This window comes from Oryzias latipes, chromosome 5 (genome assembly GCF_002234675.1).
Source record: "Oryzias latipes chromosome 5, ASM223467v1".
In the NCBI taxonomy this organism is placed as follows: domain Eukaryota; kingdom Metazoa; phylum Chordata; class Actinopteri; order Beloniformes; family Adrianichthyidae; genus Oryzias; species Oryzias latipes.
This window is the reverse complement of record NC_019863.2, coordinates 18,125,275-18,137,277: the sequence shown is the minus strand read 5'-3', so window position 1 is coordinate 18,137,277 and position 12,003 is coordinate 18,125,275. Positions and strand designations below refer to the sequence as shown.

Below are 12,003 nucleotides of genomic sequence, written 5' to 3'. Positions count from 1 at the left end.
ATAACATTTTAACTTGTCAGGTTTAGTCTAAAAAGTTAGCTGAAAAGGTTTCAAATTGTCAATTTCCAACTGAGATCTCCTTAATGAGCAAAATGAAAATGAAAGAAAAACTTCATATGTAGCAAAAGCTTAAATATAATTTTTTATAATCCAAATCTTTCCAAATAATCCAAAAGGGTTTAGACCAAACTGATCTAAACTGATCCAACAAGAGATAAACCAAGTTAAAGAAAGCGAAGGGAAGTTTTGGATCAACTGTTTAAACAGGAAGTTTCACTTTAGACCTTTTGGTAACCATAAGCCTTTCAGTGATGTGGAAAATGGATGAAACAAATGTTACATGGATCTTCTGAGTAAGAGTACTATTTTTTCAAAAATAAAAGTAAGAAGTGTGGAGCATTAAAATAACCTTTTGGAGTACAATCTTTTAGTAATTGTTGCTCATTAATTCCATCTCTGGGCAGAACAGAAAACAAAGGTTGGACCATCTTTTAAAAAACATTTATTTGTCAGTAAATCAAACATTTCACATTCAAACTGAAAACAAACTGGGCAGTGCTTGTTCCACTGGTGGAACATAAAAAGAAGCAAACAGTTTGATTGGTTAAGGTGTTTTGCAGAGGGTGTGTGCCGATTGGCTGGCCGTAATCAGGTATGTTTGCCAGGAGGTCAGTACGGCTGCTTTTTGATGAACCTGGTGAACATAGCAAAGGCGGCGACAGGCTTATCTGTAGGAACCATGTGACCCGAACCCTGCAGAGGACACAGGTTATTCAAAACAGGAAGAACTCGTCAGCAGAGCCTGCATTGATCATGTGACAGGTCACTGAGGATGAGGAGGGTGTGTACCTTTATGGTGAGGAAGGCAATGTTGTCAAACTCCTTAACAAACCCTCCAACCTGCCGACCATCTACATCTTCATAGTACCATGGACGCCTCTGAACCTGCACCTGGTGTACAAAAACAGGTGTGATGTCTGGGTTTAAAAAGCAATGCTGTCCATTGTGGGTTGTTCCTGAAGTGGGAGGGGCTTGTGATAGTGGCTGTATGGATTGTGAACAGAGGATTTTTGACTACCTGTTGCTGCAAAGACTCCACAAACCACTCATCTCCCATGAAGTTACAGGCCATATCCACGTCCCCGTTGTAGACCAGAACACGGTACTTCTGTTGGGAGAACAAGTCAGGATGATGTCTGTATCCAACCCAGAATCACACGCCATGCTAACTAGAATCTTCCGGTCTTTAAAATCCTTCCAGTTTCCTGTTTCTACTGGTCAAACATGTGTAAGGTGTGCAGATGCATTCACTGACCATAGCGGAGAGCAGCTTCAGGTACTGTTTCTTGACGTCCATGTAAAGCCTGCCATAGTTCAGATTCACCTCGGCGCTGTGACGACACAAACAAATCAGGTGATAAAGAACAACTGGAGGCCTGCTGGTCCTGCAGCAGAACCGGGGTGTGACTCACCTGCAGATGACCCAGTCCAGAGCCTTAGGGCTGATGTGCAGAGCTTTCTTGACGTACTGATTGTTGAGGTAAAGGGTTGAGGGGGTGGAGTTTGTGCAGGGTGGGTCCAGACGGACAGACTCATGCAGAGCCACCAGAGACAGTAATTTCTGCACAGAGAAACACCGGTTCTGTAGCCAAACGTTTTCCAGGTGAGCAGCATCCTTTACAAAACCGTCCTCTGTCTCATACACACCTGGTTCCACAGGCGAGTCCACTGGTGGTTGATGAAGTTGTTTCCCAGGTCCCTGATGACCAGCTGACCACGCTCCGCACTAACAAGTAAAGATTAACATCAGGAACTAACAGAGGACGACTGTGGCAAATGCACGTCTTTCACAGCTCACCTGACTCTGTGACGGACTCCACCTGGACAGGAAGCATACAGGTTGTACATATTCAGCCCCGAGCTGTAGACAATATCCTGGACGTCTCCAAGCTGCAGAGGACACAAAAGAGCTCAGATGGCTGGCGGGTGCAAACACGTTCATTCAAACTGAGTCAGGCTTGCTGAGGCTCACGCAGGTGCTGCAGTTCGGGTTCTGGTTGTTGTAGAAGTTGCACTGTCCATCCTTGCAGCAGAAGGTCTGCAGCTCTGACCACAGCTGGCTTCCCAGCAGGCCGTGGTAGTATGCGAAGAACACCAGAGAGTTGTCATTTAGCTCGTAGCTCGACATCCCATTTCCGACTGCGACCCCCTGCCGGTAGACGACAAAACGATAACTTTACTGACAGCCAGCATGACTCTTCATCCTCCGCCCATCCTGGAGGAGGATGAGTCTTACCAAGTGCGTTTTTCTACTTCATGCTCAAATGAACAATTACACTTGATAAAACACAGAATTAACAAGTGAGTTTTAGTGGAATGAGCAGAGTCACATCTGTACCTGCAAGTTGAGGTCAGCATCCTCCATCACTCTCTCAGCGAGCGTCGGGATGTAGATTCCTCCATAACTCTCTCCGGTCAGGAAGAGTTGGTTCTTGCTGAATTCTGGGAACAGCCGGAAGAAGTCCTTCAGAGCCAGGTAGTTGTTCAGGGACACCTGCAAATACAACGAACCATGATGCGTCTGGACACCAGACCAACAGTCGGAAAAGGTTTTCAGAGCTGACTGACCTCTGTGTCGTTGGTGGCAAATTTCCCATCATCCGAGTACGAGAAGCCAACTCCTACTGGAGACTCAAGATACAGCACATTGGCAATCTGAGTGTCAAAAGAACACGTATCAGTCATTAAGACTCAATCAACAATGGGATAGCTGCAGGCAAGACCTTAACATGCCTTGTTCCACGAGTAAGGGTTGTACTGCAGCGTAGCACCATCATCCATGATCTGAGGAGACAGAGGTCAGCAGGTGCCACACACAACAACCTGATGCAAAAGGAGGTCAGGTCAAAGGAAAGCTACCAGAAAAGGTCCGTGCTCCGTAAGTAACCCATCCAAAGAGCTACAGCCCGGTCCGCCATTCAGCCACAACACCACTGGGTCCTGGGACGGATCGTTCTGGGACTCCACGAACCTGAAAATGAAGCAGCAGCTCCAGTGAGGCAAACACGTCCAGGAGACGGTTTCTGTCCGTAAACAAGACGATTCACCTCCCACAGGTGCATCAGAGACACTGACCAGTAGTGCAGGTGTTTCCCCTCAGTTCCACTCAGGTACCCAGAGTACTGTTTGAAGCTGGGCTGCTTCTGGAGACCAGGCAGGTAAGTGATCTCATCTGCAGCTGGAGCAGCACCTGCACCAAGCAGGGATGCCAGCAAGTACCAGAGGAACACCAGCATCTGAAACCAGAGCAAAGGGACAGCATCAACACCTGGACCTGGAACCACTGGTTCTTTCAAAAACAGAGACAGTAGTGTAACATCAGAAATAAACAAGAACCAAGGGGATGCAAAGGAACCACAGTTTAAGAGGTTTCTTGGAGGAACCAGAATGGTAGAAGATGTTCTATGAATGAGTCCTTCAGGTCAACATTAGTGTCCTTTTTGACCCTACGGGTGTCACTGATCGCCTACATCCTGGTGAAACAATAATCCCTCCCTGCTCCCTGCAGGCTGCTTTGTCATTTCCATTTTTGGATTGACAAGGTTTTATTTAGAGCCAAGATGGTTACCAAGGATCAGAAAGCATCACAGAGGACATTTCACGGTACGCCATTCTGCTGTGACTCAAGCATACTGAGCCATGACCATTGACTATATATGAGAACTGGACTGAGTGAATGTAACGTCACCCATAGAAAATAGCTTACTTCCAGCTACAATGAAATGAAGTCAATTCAGTCACCATTTTTTTATGATAAGGACACCACCATCATCAGTAAGCAGTGATTGGTCCGAGTCAGTATGTCATTGTTCCTATGGCAACCACTCTGACCAGTCAGGAGTGAGCTTGTTGGAAGAATCTGTCAATCAAATTTTTCATATGTTTGACGTGGAGGCCAGTAGTAACCACATACTTCATCGAGATATCTGTAGTTCATAGCTTCAATAACTTGCAATAAAGAAACAATGTCATTAACGAAAAACAGGATTAATGAGAACATGTTTTTAAAAAGGGTAATAGAGCACGAATGGTTATTCTGACAAATATAATGACAGAGTAATAGCCGTTTATTTCTCAATCGAAATCTATGGGATTTTGGCTTTTTTGGACCCAGCAGGTACTTCCTGTTTGGAACGTGAAGGGGTTCCCAGTCCAGTTCACTCAGTCCAGTTCTCATTTACAGTAAATGTTCATATCACACAGTTAGAGCTGACCCATGGTGGAGGGGCCCCAGTTAGTCAAATGATACATTATACTTAAAATATTTACAAATAATAATAACATTAGCCTTGCTTGGGTTTGAATTCTGCATTAATGCTTTATTTAGATGCATAAAGACATTATAAGACTGCTTTATTTTAATAAAAGTAACCTAACATAAATTGTGGAGAACATTGCAGTTCAGTTATAATAATTAAAATACATAAGCAGCTTGGTCTTAATTTGAACAGCAACGTCGCAAATTGACCTCAAAATGCAGTGAAACTACAAACTGGAACAGAACAGCCCGCGTGCTTAAATATTCCGCTGCAGCAGGGGGCGCGAAAGAGTAACTTTCGGTTTTACCCAACAGGAACATGACAAATACATGACGTTCAAGCAAAAAATACAAACGAAACTTCAATGAAGTTGGATTTTTACATGTAAAAAATCTGTAAATTAAATTAAACGTGTTTTCACTGTATTAGTTCTATGAAAATGTGTAAGTTCACTTAAGTTAAACCGTTTTTATAAGCATATTCATGCATTAAAACAATAGATTTAGCTAAAATGTGACATTTTCTTAAAATAAATATATTGTCTCGTGTTCAACAAAGACACAAAGTGACCTTTGCTCAAATCTTTTGTTACGGGTAAACAAGACGATCTAAACTTGTCTCGACGTGACGTATGACATAACGAGCAAGGCGGAACCGAACCCACCTAATCTTTAAGGAATGGAAATGGAATTGATCAGAACCTGAATGAAGTTCAAAAACCGAACTATCGTTTCACCCGCATATGAAACCGGATTGCTTGGTTCAGATTTTCCCATAAACCAGACAGTCAGACAATGGGAGGAAGTTCTGTTAAAATCTGAACAAACTTGTAAAACATTTTAATTTGGTTGTGTTTGCGGGTTGAAGTTCTTCCAGATTCTTTTTCTTTCATTGGGTGGTCTTCCTCTGTCGCCGGAGACGGGTTGGTTTTTGGATGGTGATCGTTTCGCATCGTAACACATTAAGTCCAGCCTCATGTAACGAACTCTGCGCGCGCGCGCGCGCGCGCGCTCACACATGCGCAAAATCTAGATTGACCTCACAGAGGACAACCCGAACCAAAACCGGGCTTTGCAACAACATGATCGGCAAAAACAGCAGAAACTTATCTGGACTTCACTTACCTCACCTTCCTTCGAGCTCTACTGTCAGCCGCTCTCAGGACTGATATCACGTGACAGCCCAGGGTCATGTGATTCCTGCCGGTTTCTCACATGACTATGTAAATTGCGACTTTCTGTAAATGATTAAACATACGCAATCTTTGAAATTCCAGATGATCTCCACTGCCCGAAATAACCATTTTGCCTTTTTTTTTAACCTTCCTCTGGTGTTATCTTTTTGCTGCCATCTGTGGTGTTAGCGGGTCATTTTGGACGCGTGTATTAAATCAGCCATAAAATATCCTAAAACAATCTTTTATCATCCAATGTTTTTCTTAACTCTTGTTTAGCTGGTTGGGCTCCCTTATCTACGGATTATCCATGAAAAGATTGGTTTAATATTTTTTGTGGCCCCCTTTGTTTTTAACAGCATACCCCTCGTTTTCAATGTCTAAAAAGTGGTCAAATGAACCTTAAGAGTTGTTCTGTTACCTGAGAGTAACTGAGAGATATTAAAACACATTTCTTAAATGTTCAACAAAAAAAAGATTTTAATTTTAATATTATCAAATATAGTAACATCTATGGTGTTTCGGGTCATTTTTGACCCGTATATATTTACTTCAAAAAAAGGGCAATAACAAGTCTTTCTCTTCCACACAATAGAACTTTAATACAATATTTAAAAATATTAAAAAAATAACAGCCATAAATAATAAAAATTACAATAAAACAAAGATTTGCAAAGTCAAATAAACAACAACCAATCAAGAAAATCACACCAAAAGAAATCAAGTACTTGTTCTATAAATACTCTGTGCAAAGAACATGCCTGTGTGTGTGTGTTTAGATGTATGTGTTGCAAAAAGTCACACTTTTAGTGTGTTCTTTGCAGATATTTTTGTTGCAGGTGAAGCACACTATGTAGGTTTTTCGGTCCATATTGCTGGGGCAGACCTGACACCTCTTTCTTTTTGAGCAAGGTGGTCTCACTGGCATTGTGGCTGTGGATGGAGTGCTTGAGGCAGGGCTGGCTTCTGAGGGGGAAGGTGATGCTGATGCTCTTCTTGTTGCTGTGGATGGCGTGCTTGGTGACCCTGCAGCTCTCTGACCAAGTCTGCAGCAGCTGGGTCTCGGGGCACCCGTTCCCGTTGCTCAATGTGCGGCTTGACAAGGGAATTCCCGAGCTCCTCAAGAAACATTCTCCACTTCGTGTTTTGGGTTGAATTCCACCCTTGCTGAATATTGGTCCACAACACAAATGCATTGAATGCAGACACATTGAGGATGTTGTAAAACATAACCATTGGCCATCTCCTGGTCATTCGCTGGCAAGTGTAGGTGGCAGTCAGCTTGTCCAGATTGTCCACTCCTCCTTTGTTTTTGTTGTAGTCCAGGATGATTATGGGCAAACCTCGTGACCCCAGGGGTCATTTTGATGTTTGCAGCATCTGTCCTTCCATGCACATCAGGAGGAACTGTGCTCCAGCGGATGTTGCCACGTTTGGATTGGAATGATTCAGCAGGAGCAGCTTCAGCACCAGTGACCTCCTCTTCAGACTGATCAGTTGTGTCTGTTTCTTCCAATTGGTACTCCACATCATCTTCGTTCTCAGAGGCCTGCTCATTTCCATCGCTAAAATCTTGTGTGTCCTCTGCCTCATTTGCAGCAGAGATGTGATCCAAAACTTCATTTACATTGAATCTTCTCAGTGTTGCATCCTGTGAATTGGAGATGTGTACTCTGCAAGTCACCACCTCTACACTCAAATGGCTTGACATGTCTCCCATTGTTTGTTCTCGCAAAAAGGCAAGGAGAAAAGCCCCTAAATGAAGCTCAAGTGGTTGGAGAAAGAGGCTGTTGGTTGATTGTGTGTTTATGATTTCATTTGTCATATTTTATTGTTTTATAATCTAAAAATGTAACCGGGTCAAAAATGACCCGAACACCACAAAAGTCATTTTTTTCCACCAGCGCACTTTATAATTTAGTAAAAAAATAAAAAAAGCTTTTATTTTGTTTAAATGGAAGTCCCTGTCAAAGTCAAAAATCAAATGTATGAAGTACTTTTATGCATGCTAAAACTCAACGGGTCCGCAGGGACCCTAACACCATAGAAAGGTTAAAACCAGGTAAATTGAAGGGAACGTAAGGCAACAAAAACTCAATATTTAACTAGCAAGAAAAAGACAGCAAGTCTCCAAGGACACAAGGGGGCAGTGCAGCAACAGGGCAGATCTCGTCACACGGTTTTTAATGTTTACTTTACCGTTTAGAATTAAGTTAAATTTCTTAGATTTAATCAAGGTTTTTCATAGAATTTCTCTGATCATAAAAAAAACTATTATCCTGGTATTTTAAACAAAAGTTGCCGGGGGCTTTTTTTTATTTTGGTTACCCCCATCTGAAGGACGAACCGTGATTTGACCATTCTGCTTCTTAGATTAGCGTGTATGTAAAATGTATCCAAAATAAACGTGATTTTGCAAAGATGCTCTAATCCAGCATCCAGATTATGCAAATCAAACTCAAAATCTAAGTTATATTGACTTTCTGGAACAGTAAAATTCCCCCCAAAAAAACAACAGAACCACTCGTAAATGTCAAAGCCCACTTTACCAATTCTGTTTGTGATATTAAACAGTTTAAATTTAATGCTTTAAGTTTTATTTGAAGACAAAACTGCACATGTGGCCGCAACTTTCTGGAGGTCTGTGAAATGTGAACACAGGTGAATACTTGACTTTTAGTTTTCTTCAATAACCTGTAATGTTCAATCATTTAATTAAGAACACTTTTTGACAACAGCAGAAAAGATGCTCCTTAGTTACAGATATCGATGTTATTTGATACTTCAAGTAACATACTGACTGCAAAGAAATGTGAGATGCCAAAACCAAGAGGTGATCTAGGAAACATTTTAAAGAACTAGGACAGAAATGGCTAAAACGCAAAGATAGTCAAGAGCCAAAGATGCCTGATCCACTCCTTTATTGAACTTGTTTCCATTGAAACTCCACAATTAGGCCAGAAAAACTCCTAAGAACACACACGTACAAAATAATGAAATAAAAAAATCTGTACAGCTGAGTGGGAGAGCATTCTAGGGTCGAGGGGGTGGTCTCATCCCAGGGGGAGGAGGTCCTAAAACAAAGATTGCGTGATCAGCAGACAGCTCAAGATCACATGTTAACACTCCAACAAAAAAGGTTGTCAAAGTCTACCTCTTAAACCAGGAGGAGGGGGTCTCATGCCTGGGGGGGGCATTCCCATCGGAGCACCGCGACCTGGACCAGGGGGCATTCCCATTGGAGGGCCCATGGGGGGCCTCATACCTGGGGGAGGGCCCATCATACCTGCACACAGACATGAGGAGTTGGTTAAAAAGAAAAACAATAATCAAGCTGCAGAAGGAACACCCACTTCCATTTTGTGTAGTAAAATCAGTCACAGGTGCCAAGACAACCTCCATTAAGTACTCACCAGGGGGCGGGGCTCCTCTGGCCATAGGGGGCGGGGCTCCTCGTCCAGGGGGGTATTGTGTTGGAGCACCAGCAATGCTCGCTCCTGCTGCAGCTGCAGCAACTGTCCCTCTACCCTGTGGGGTCATCACCTGCAAACAGAACCTCATTAGCGCTGGACCGCAGGTGAATCACACATGAGAGCGGACCAGCAGAGCTCACCTGCTGTGAAGGGCCACCCACTCCTCTAACCGGGCCTGCAAGGCCAGCAGGGGCCTGAGGCATCGGTGCTCCTGCAGGAACGCCGCGGCCTGCTGCTCGACCCACACCTGGGCCTCCAGCGACACCCGCCAGCGGAACCCGAGCAATCCCCGTCTAAAGGAAGGCATTCAAAACGTTAACCTACGACACAAACAAGCCCCTGTTCCAATGGCTGTAAGTTAAACTCACATCTTTAGGGGGCGGGCCCTCCACTGTCATCGAGACAAGATTCTCCCCCCTCAGCAGAACCAAGCCAAGCACCCGCTTCTCCTCCCTCTCAGGCTGCTTTGAGTTCTTTGGCCTAAAAGAGGGAGAACAGTCATTACCCAACATGCACTTGTGCAGTCCTGTTGATCCAGATTTTCATAGAATTTAAAGGGTCAGTAAATCCAAAAGAGGACAACTACACAACTGTGACAGTAGGTGATGCTGCAAACAGTCGATGATGAGGATGTTTGCTGGGTTTGTCAGAAAAAGTCAATCTAATCCTCCAGCTCCAACCAAAACCAGCCCCAAAGTTTACATTTCAGAAACCAGGTTGCAGGAGAAAGCTGAGTGTAACCAGATTATTTCCACTTTTGCAAACACATTTGTAATGTTACAGTGAGAGGGAGCAGAGCAGGAACTTACTTGATCTTCCTGAACTCGTCACAGTCACACAGGATCAGGTTCATGTGTTTGTCAAAGGCTTTGAAGGTGCCAATGAAGATGCGACCATCCTGCAGGATGCACCTCATCCTGAAGTCGATGTGCTGCAGCATCTTACTGCTCTTACCCACCGTCTGCAAGCCAGAGAAACAAACTAGATCATCACCCTAGTGCAAGCTGGTAGCAGATATTTCACTACAGCTGTTTAGGACCACACACCTTAACGTTTTTCCCCTTGTGATAAGTCCCCGTCAAAAAGCTATTGCTTAAAAGATATGCAATACTTGATTGTGTTTCCCAAAATACAACTACATTAGTGCATTTACAAAAAAAGATACCCAAGGAAAGTAAGTATTAAAAATGTAATAAACCCATGGCATTTTTTTATATTATTTCACTTAAGCTGTGCATCATCTTATTAATATTTTAACATTCTCAAAAGGCAGACAGACCACCATTATGAGGCAACATCAGAGTAAAGTGACTAGAGTGTGAATCTAGTGAAAGTTTTTCAGGCTAAAAACTAAATTCCACTGTCAAATTTATAATGGATGAATCTATAAATACATTAATGAAAGTTAAGTTTTCTTTTTAAATCCCTACTCTTAGAATAGAATGCTTGTTATGATGTTTAATGAACTCCGTAGAACCAAAAATCAGAGTTAGATTGCAAATATGCAAATTGAGCCTGTAAAGAATTCAGTTTGACGATGATCTGCGTCACTGAACCTCTACATGCAGAGAAGATGAGTGGCAGAATGGCTCAATCTGCTGGCTATAGAGACCAGGGTTCGCTTCCCAGGGCACGCAATGGTTCAATGACCCAAGGACACTGGACCAAAGTCTGGGCATGTCAGGTGTCAGGAAGGGCATCCGGCATGAAAATCTCTCCCAAACCACCTGACTGTGATAGCTAGCAAACTACTAGTGATATCTGAATTGCCAGAAGGGATATGCCGAAAGGTGAACATGGTGGACAAAAACAGCTGATTATCACCAAGAAGAACTTCACTGTTCAACAGCCACACTCCTCAATTTTAGCCAAGTTTGATTTCGAATCAAACATAAACACAGCTCAAGAAAACACTCATCTATTGTATTAGCAATATCGTATTTAAATTAGTCCTAAACGTTTTCCGCCATGTGGAAACGCAGGAGCCGGAGCTGCCATAATAAATCATAACCATATTATTTACCCCAAATAAATAACCATTAATCCAACTGCGAAACAGAATGTTGAAATTGAATTTCGCCTGTTGAATTGTAGTCTAAAAGTTTTTCCCCCTTATTTCACAATAAGAATGTAGATTGACTTGATGGTGTAACAAAAGACCAGTGCCAGTCCTGCAACCATACTGATCTCAAGCATGCAGATCTGATCTCAAGCATGCAGATACTAATATAGGAATACGCATATTTTTGGGGACATGAGAGAACAGATACGATAACAACTTAGTTTGACTACAGAAAAACTTAGAGGAAACATAATTGAGTTTTATTAATTTATATATAGATAGATATGAGGCTTTAAATAACTTCTGCGACCTAGTATAACTAAAAACATGTTTTAAAGGAATTACAAGGTCATACCATATAACATGAATGAACACAAACAAAGATAATAATTTTAGCATCAGTAAGAGCCGGGGACTAGAGTCCAAAGCAGCAGAGAGAGAGCGGCCGGTGTCGTTTCGAGGTCTCGGCTGAAGCTTATAAGCTTTAGGGGAATCTTAAATGCATCCAGAATTACTTTAATGTCCCCTCACACGCACGTGGAACAAACTAGAAATATATTAATGGGGGGGCCAGGAACCGAATCACCGAAGGGCCCAGACGTTCAGTCGACGTTCCCACCAAAAGCCTCCATCAAGAAAACAAAGTGTTTCCCGCTTAAATTTGCGCATCCACGCAGTGAACAGTACGCGGACTCTCCGTTAAATTCACACTCACCATGTTTGCAGTTCTGATGGTTCCGATTGAACCGGATTCACCAAACGAACCTAAAAATATTGACCCGCGGAGATCCCGCCAGGCCTGCTTTAACACACAATGCCGGAGATGACGTCAAAGCCCAGCGTCACATCAGAAGTGGTCCGGCTGCGAAGGAACAAATTAACCTGAGCAAAGTTCCGAGCACCCCCCCCCCCTTTTTTTTTTTCCTTGTTCTTTTTATTGAAATATAATCATTACAAAAATCTCGCAGACACAAC

General features: G+C 42.9%; 2 protein-coding genes across 4 annotated transcripts; both read right to left on the bottom strand.

Annotated features, from left to right (window-relative positions):
- Window positions 1-484: 484 nt before the first annotated feature.
- On the bottom strand, window positions 485-5,551 carry ctsa (cathepsin A). 3 transcript variants are annotated; one of them, XM_011474968.2, is made up of 14 exons: window positions 5,444-5,551; window positions 3,136-3,296; window positions 2,920-3,031; window positions 2,794-2,844; window positions 2,629-2,715; window positions 2,399-2,554; window positions 2,033-2,209; window positions 1,859-1,950; window positions 1,708-1,786; window positions 1,473-1,621; window positions 1,316-1,391; window positions 1,079-1,168; window positions 850-951; window positions 485-753 (listed from the first exon to the last, which is right to left on the bottom strand). In XM_011474968.2, exons 2-14 carry the CDS (start codon window positions 3,294-3,296, stop codon window positions 670-672), a joined length of 1,416 nt encoding a protein of 471 aa, XP_011473270.1. In that variant the 5' UTR covers window positions 5,444-5,551; the 3' UTR covers window positions 485-669. The 3 variants fall into 3 exon arrangements, with proteins under 3 accessions (XP_011473270.1, XP_004068942.2, NP_001287800.1); XM_004068894.4 differs by having other exon boundaries at window positions 5,449-5,526; NM_001300871.1 differs by lacking the exon at window positions 5,444-5,551 and having other exon boundaries at window positions 670-753.
- A 2,846-nt stretch (window positions 5,552-8,397) lies between these two features.
- LOC101173217 (small nuclear ribonucleoprotein-associated protein B') lies at window positions 8,398-11,878 on the bottom strand. The gene is made up of 7 exons (XM_011475173.3): window positions 11,744-11,878; window positions 9,776-9,927; window positions 9,335-9,446; window positions 9,107-9,259; window positions 8,907-9,036; window positions 8,648-8,779; window positions 8,398-8,567 (listed from the first exon to the last, which is right to left on the bottom strand). Exons 1-7 carry the CDS (start codon window positions 11,744-11,746, stop codon window positions 8,527-8,529), a joined length of 723 nt encoding a protein of 240 aa, XP_011473475.1. The 5' UTR covers window positions 11,747-11,878; the 3' UTR covers window positions 8,398-8,526.
- Between the last annotated feature and the right edge of the window lie 125 nt (window positions 11,879-12,003).

What these genes read in the sequence shown, in the direction of transcription:
- ctsa (XM_004068894.4), bottom strand. Translation starts at nt 5,511, where the DNA reads ATGACCCTGGGCTGTCACGTGATATCAGTCCTGAGAGCGGCTGACAGT. An exon ending in CGGAGCACGGACCTTTTCTG is followed by an intron (nt 2,845 to 2,919) that starts GTAGCTTTCCTT and finishes CTGTCTCCTCAG; the next exon opens with ATCATGGATGATGGTGCTAC. An exon ending in TTGCCACCAACGACACAGAG is followed by an intron (nt 2,555 to 2,628) that starts GTCAGTCAGCTC and finishes TTGTATTTGCAG; the next exon opens with GTGTCCCTGAACAACTACCT.
- LOC101173217 (XM_011475173.3), bottom strand. An exon ending in GACGAGTTCAGGAAGATCAA is followed by an intron (nt 9,447 to 9,775) that starts GTAAGTTCCTGC and finishes TCCCTCTTTTAG; the next exon opens with GCCAAAGAACTCAAAGCAGC. An exon ending in TGGGTGGCCCTTCACAGCAG is followed by an intron (nt 9,037 to 9,106) that starts GTGAGCTCTGCT and finishes TTCTGTTTGCAG; the next exon opens with GTGATGACCCCACAGGGTAG.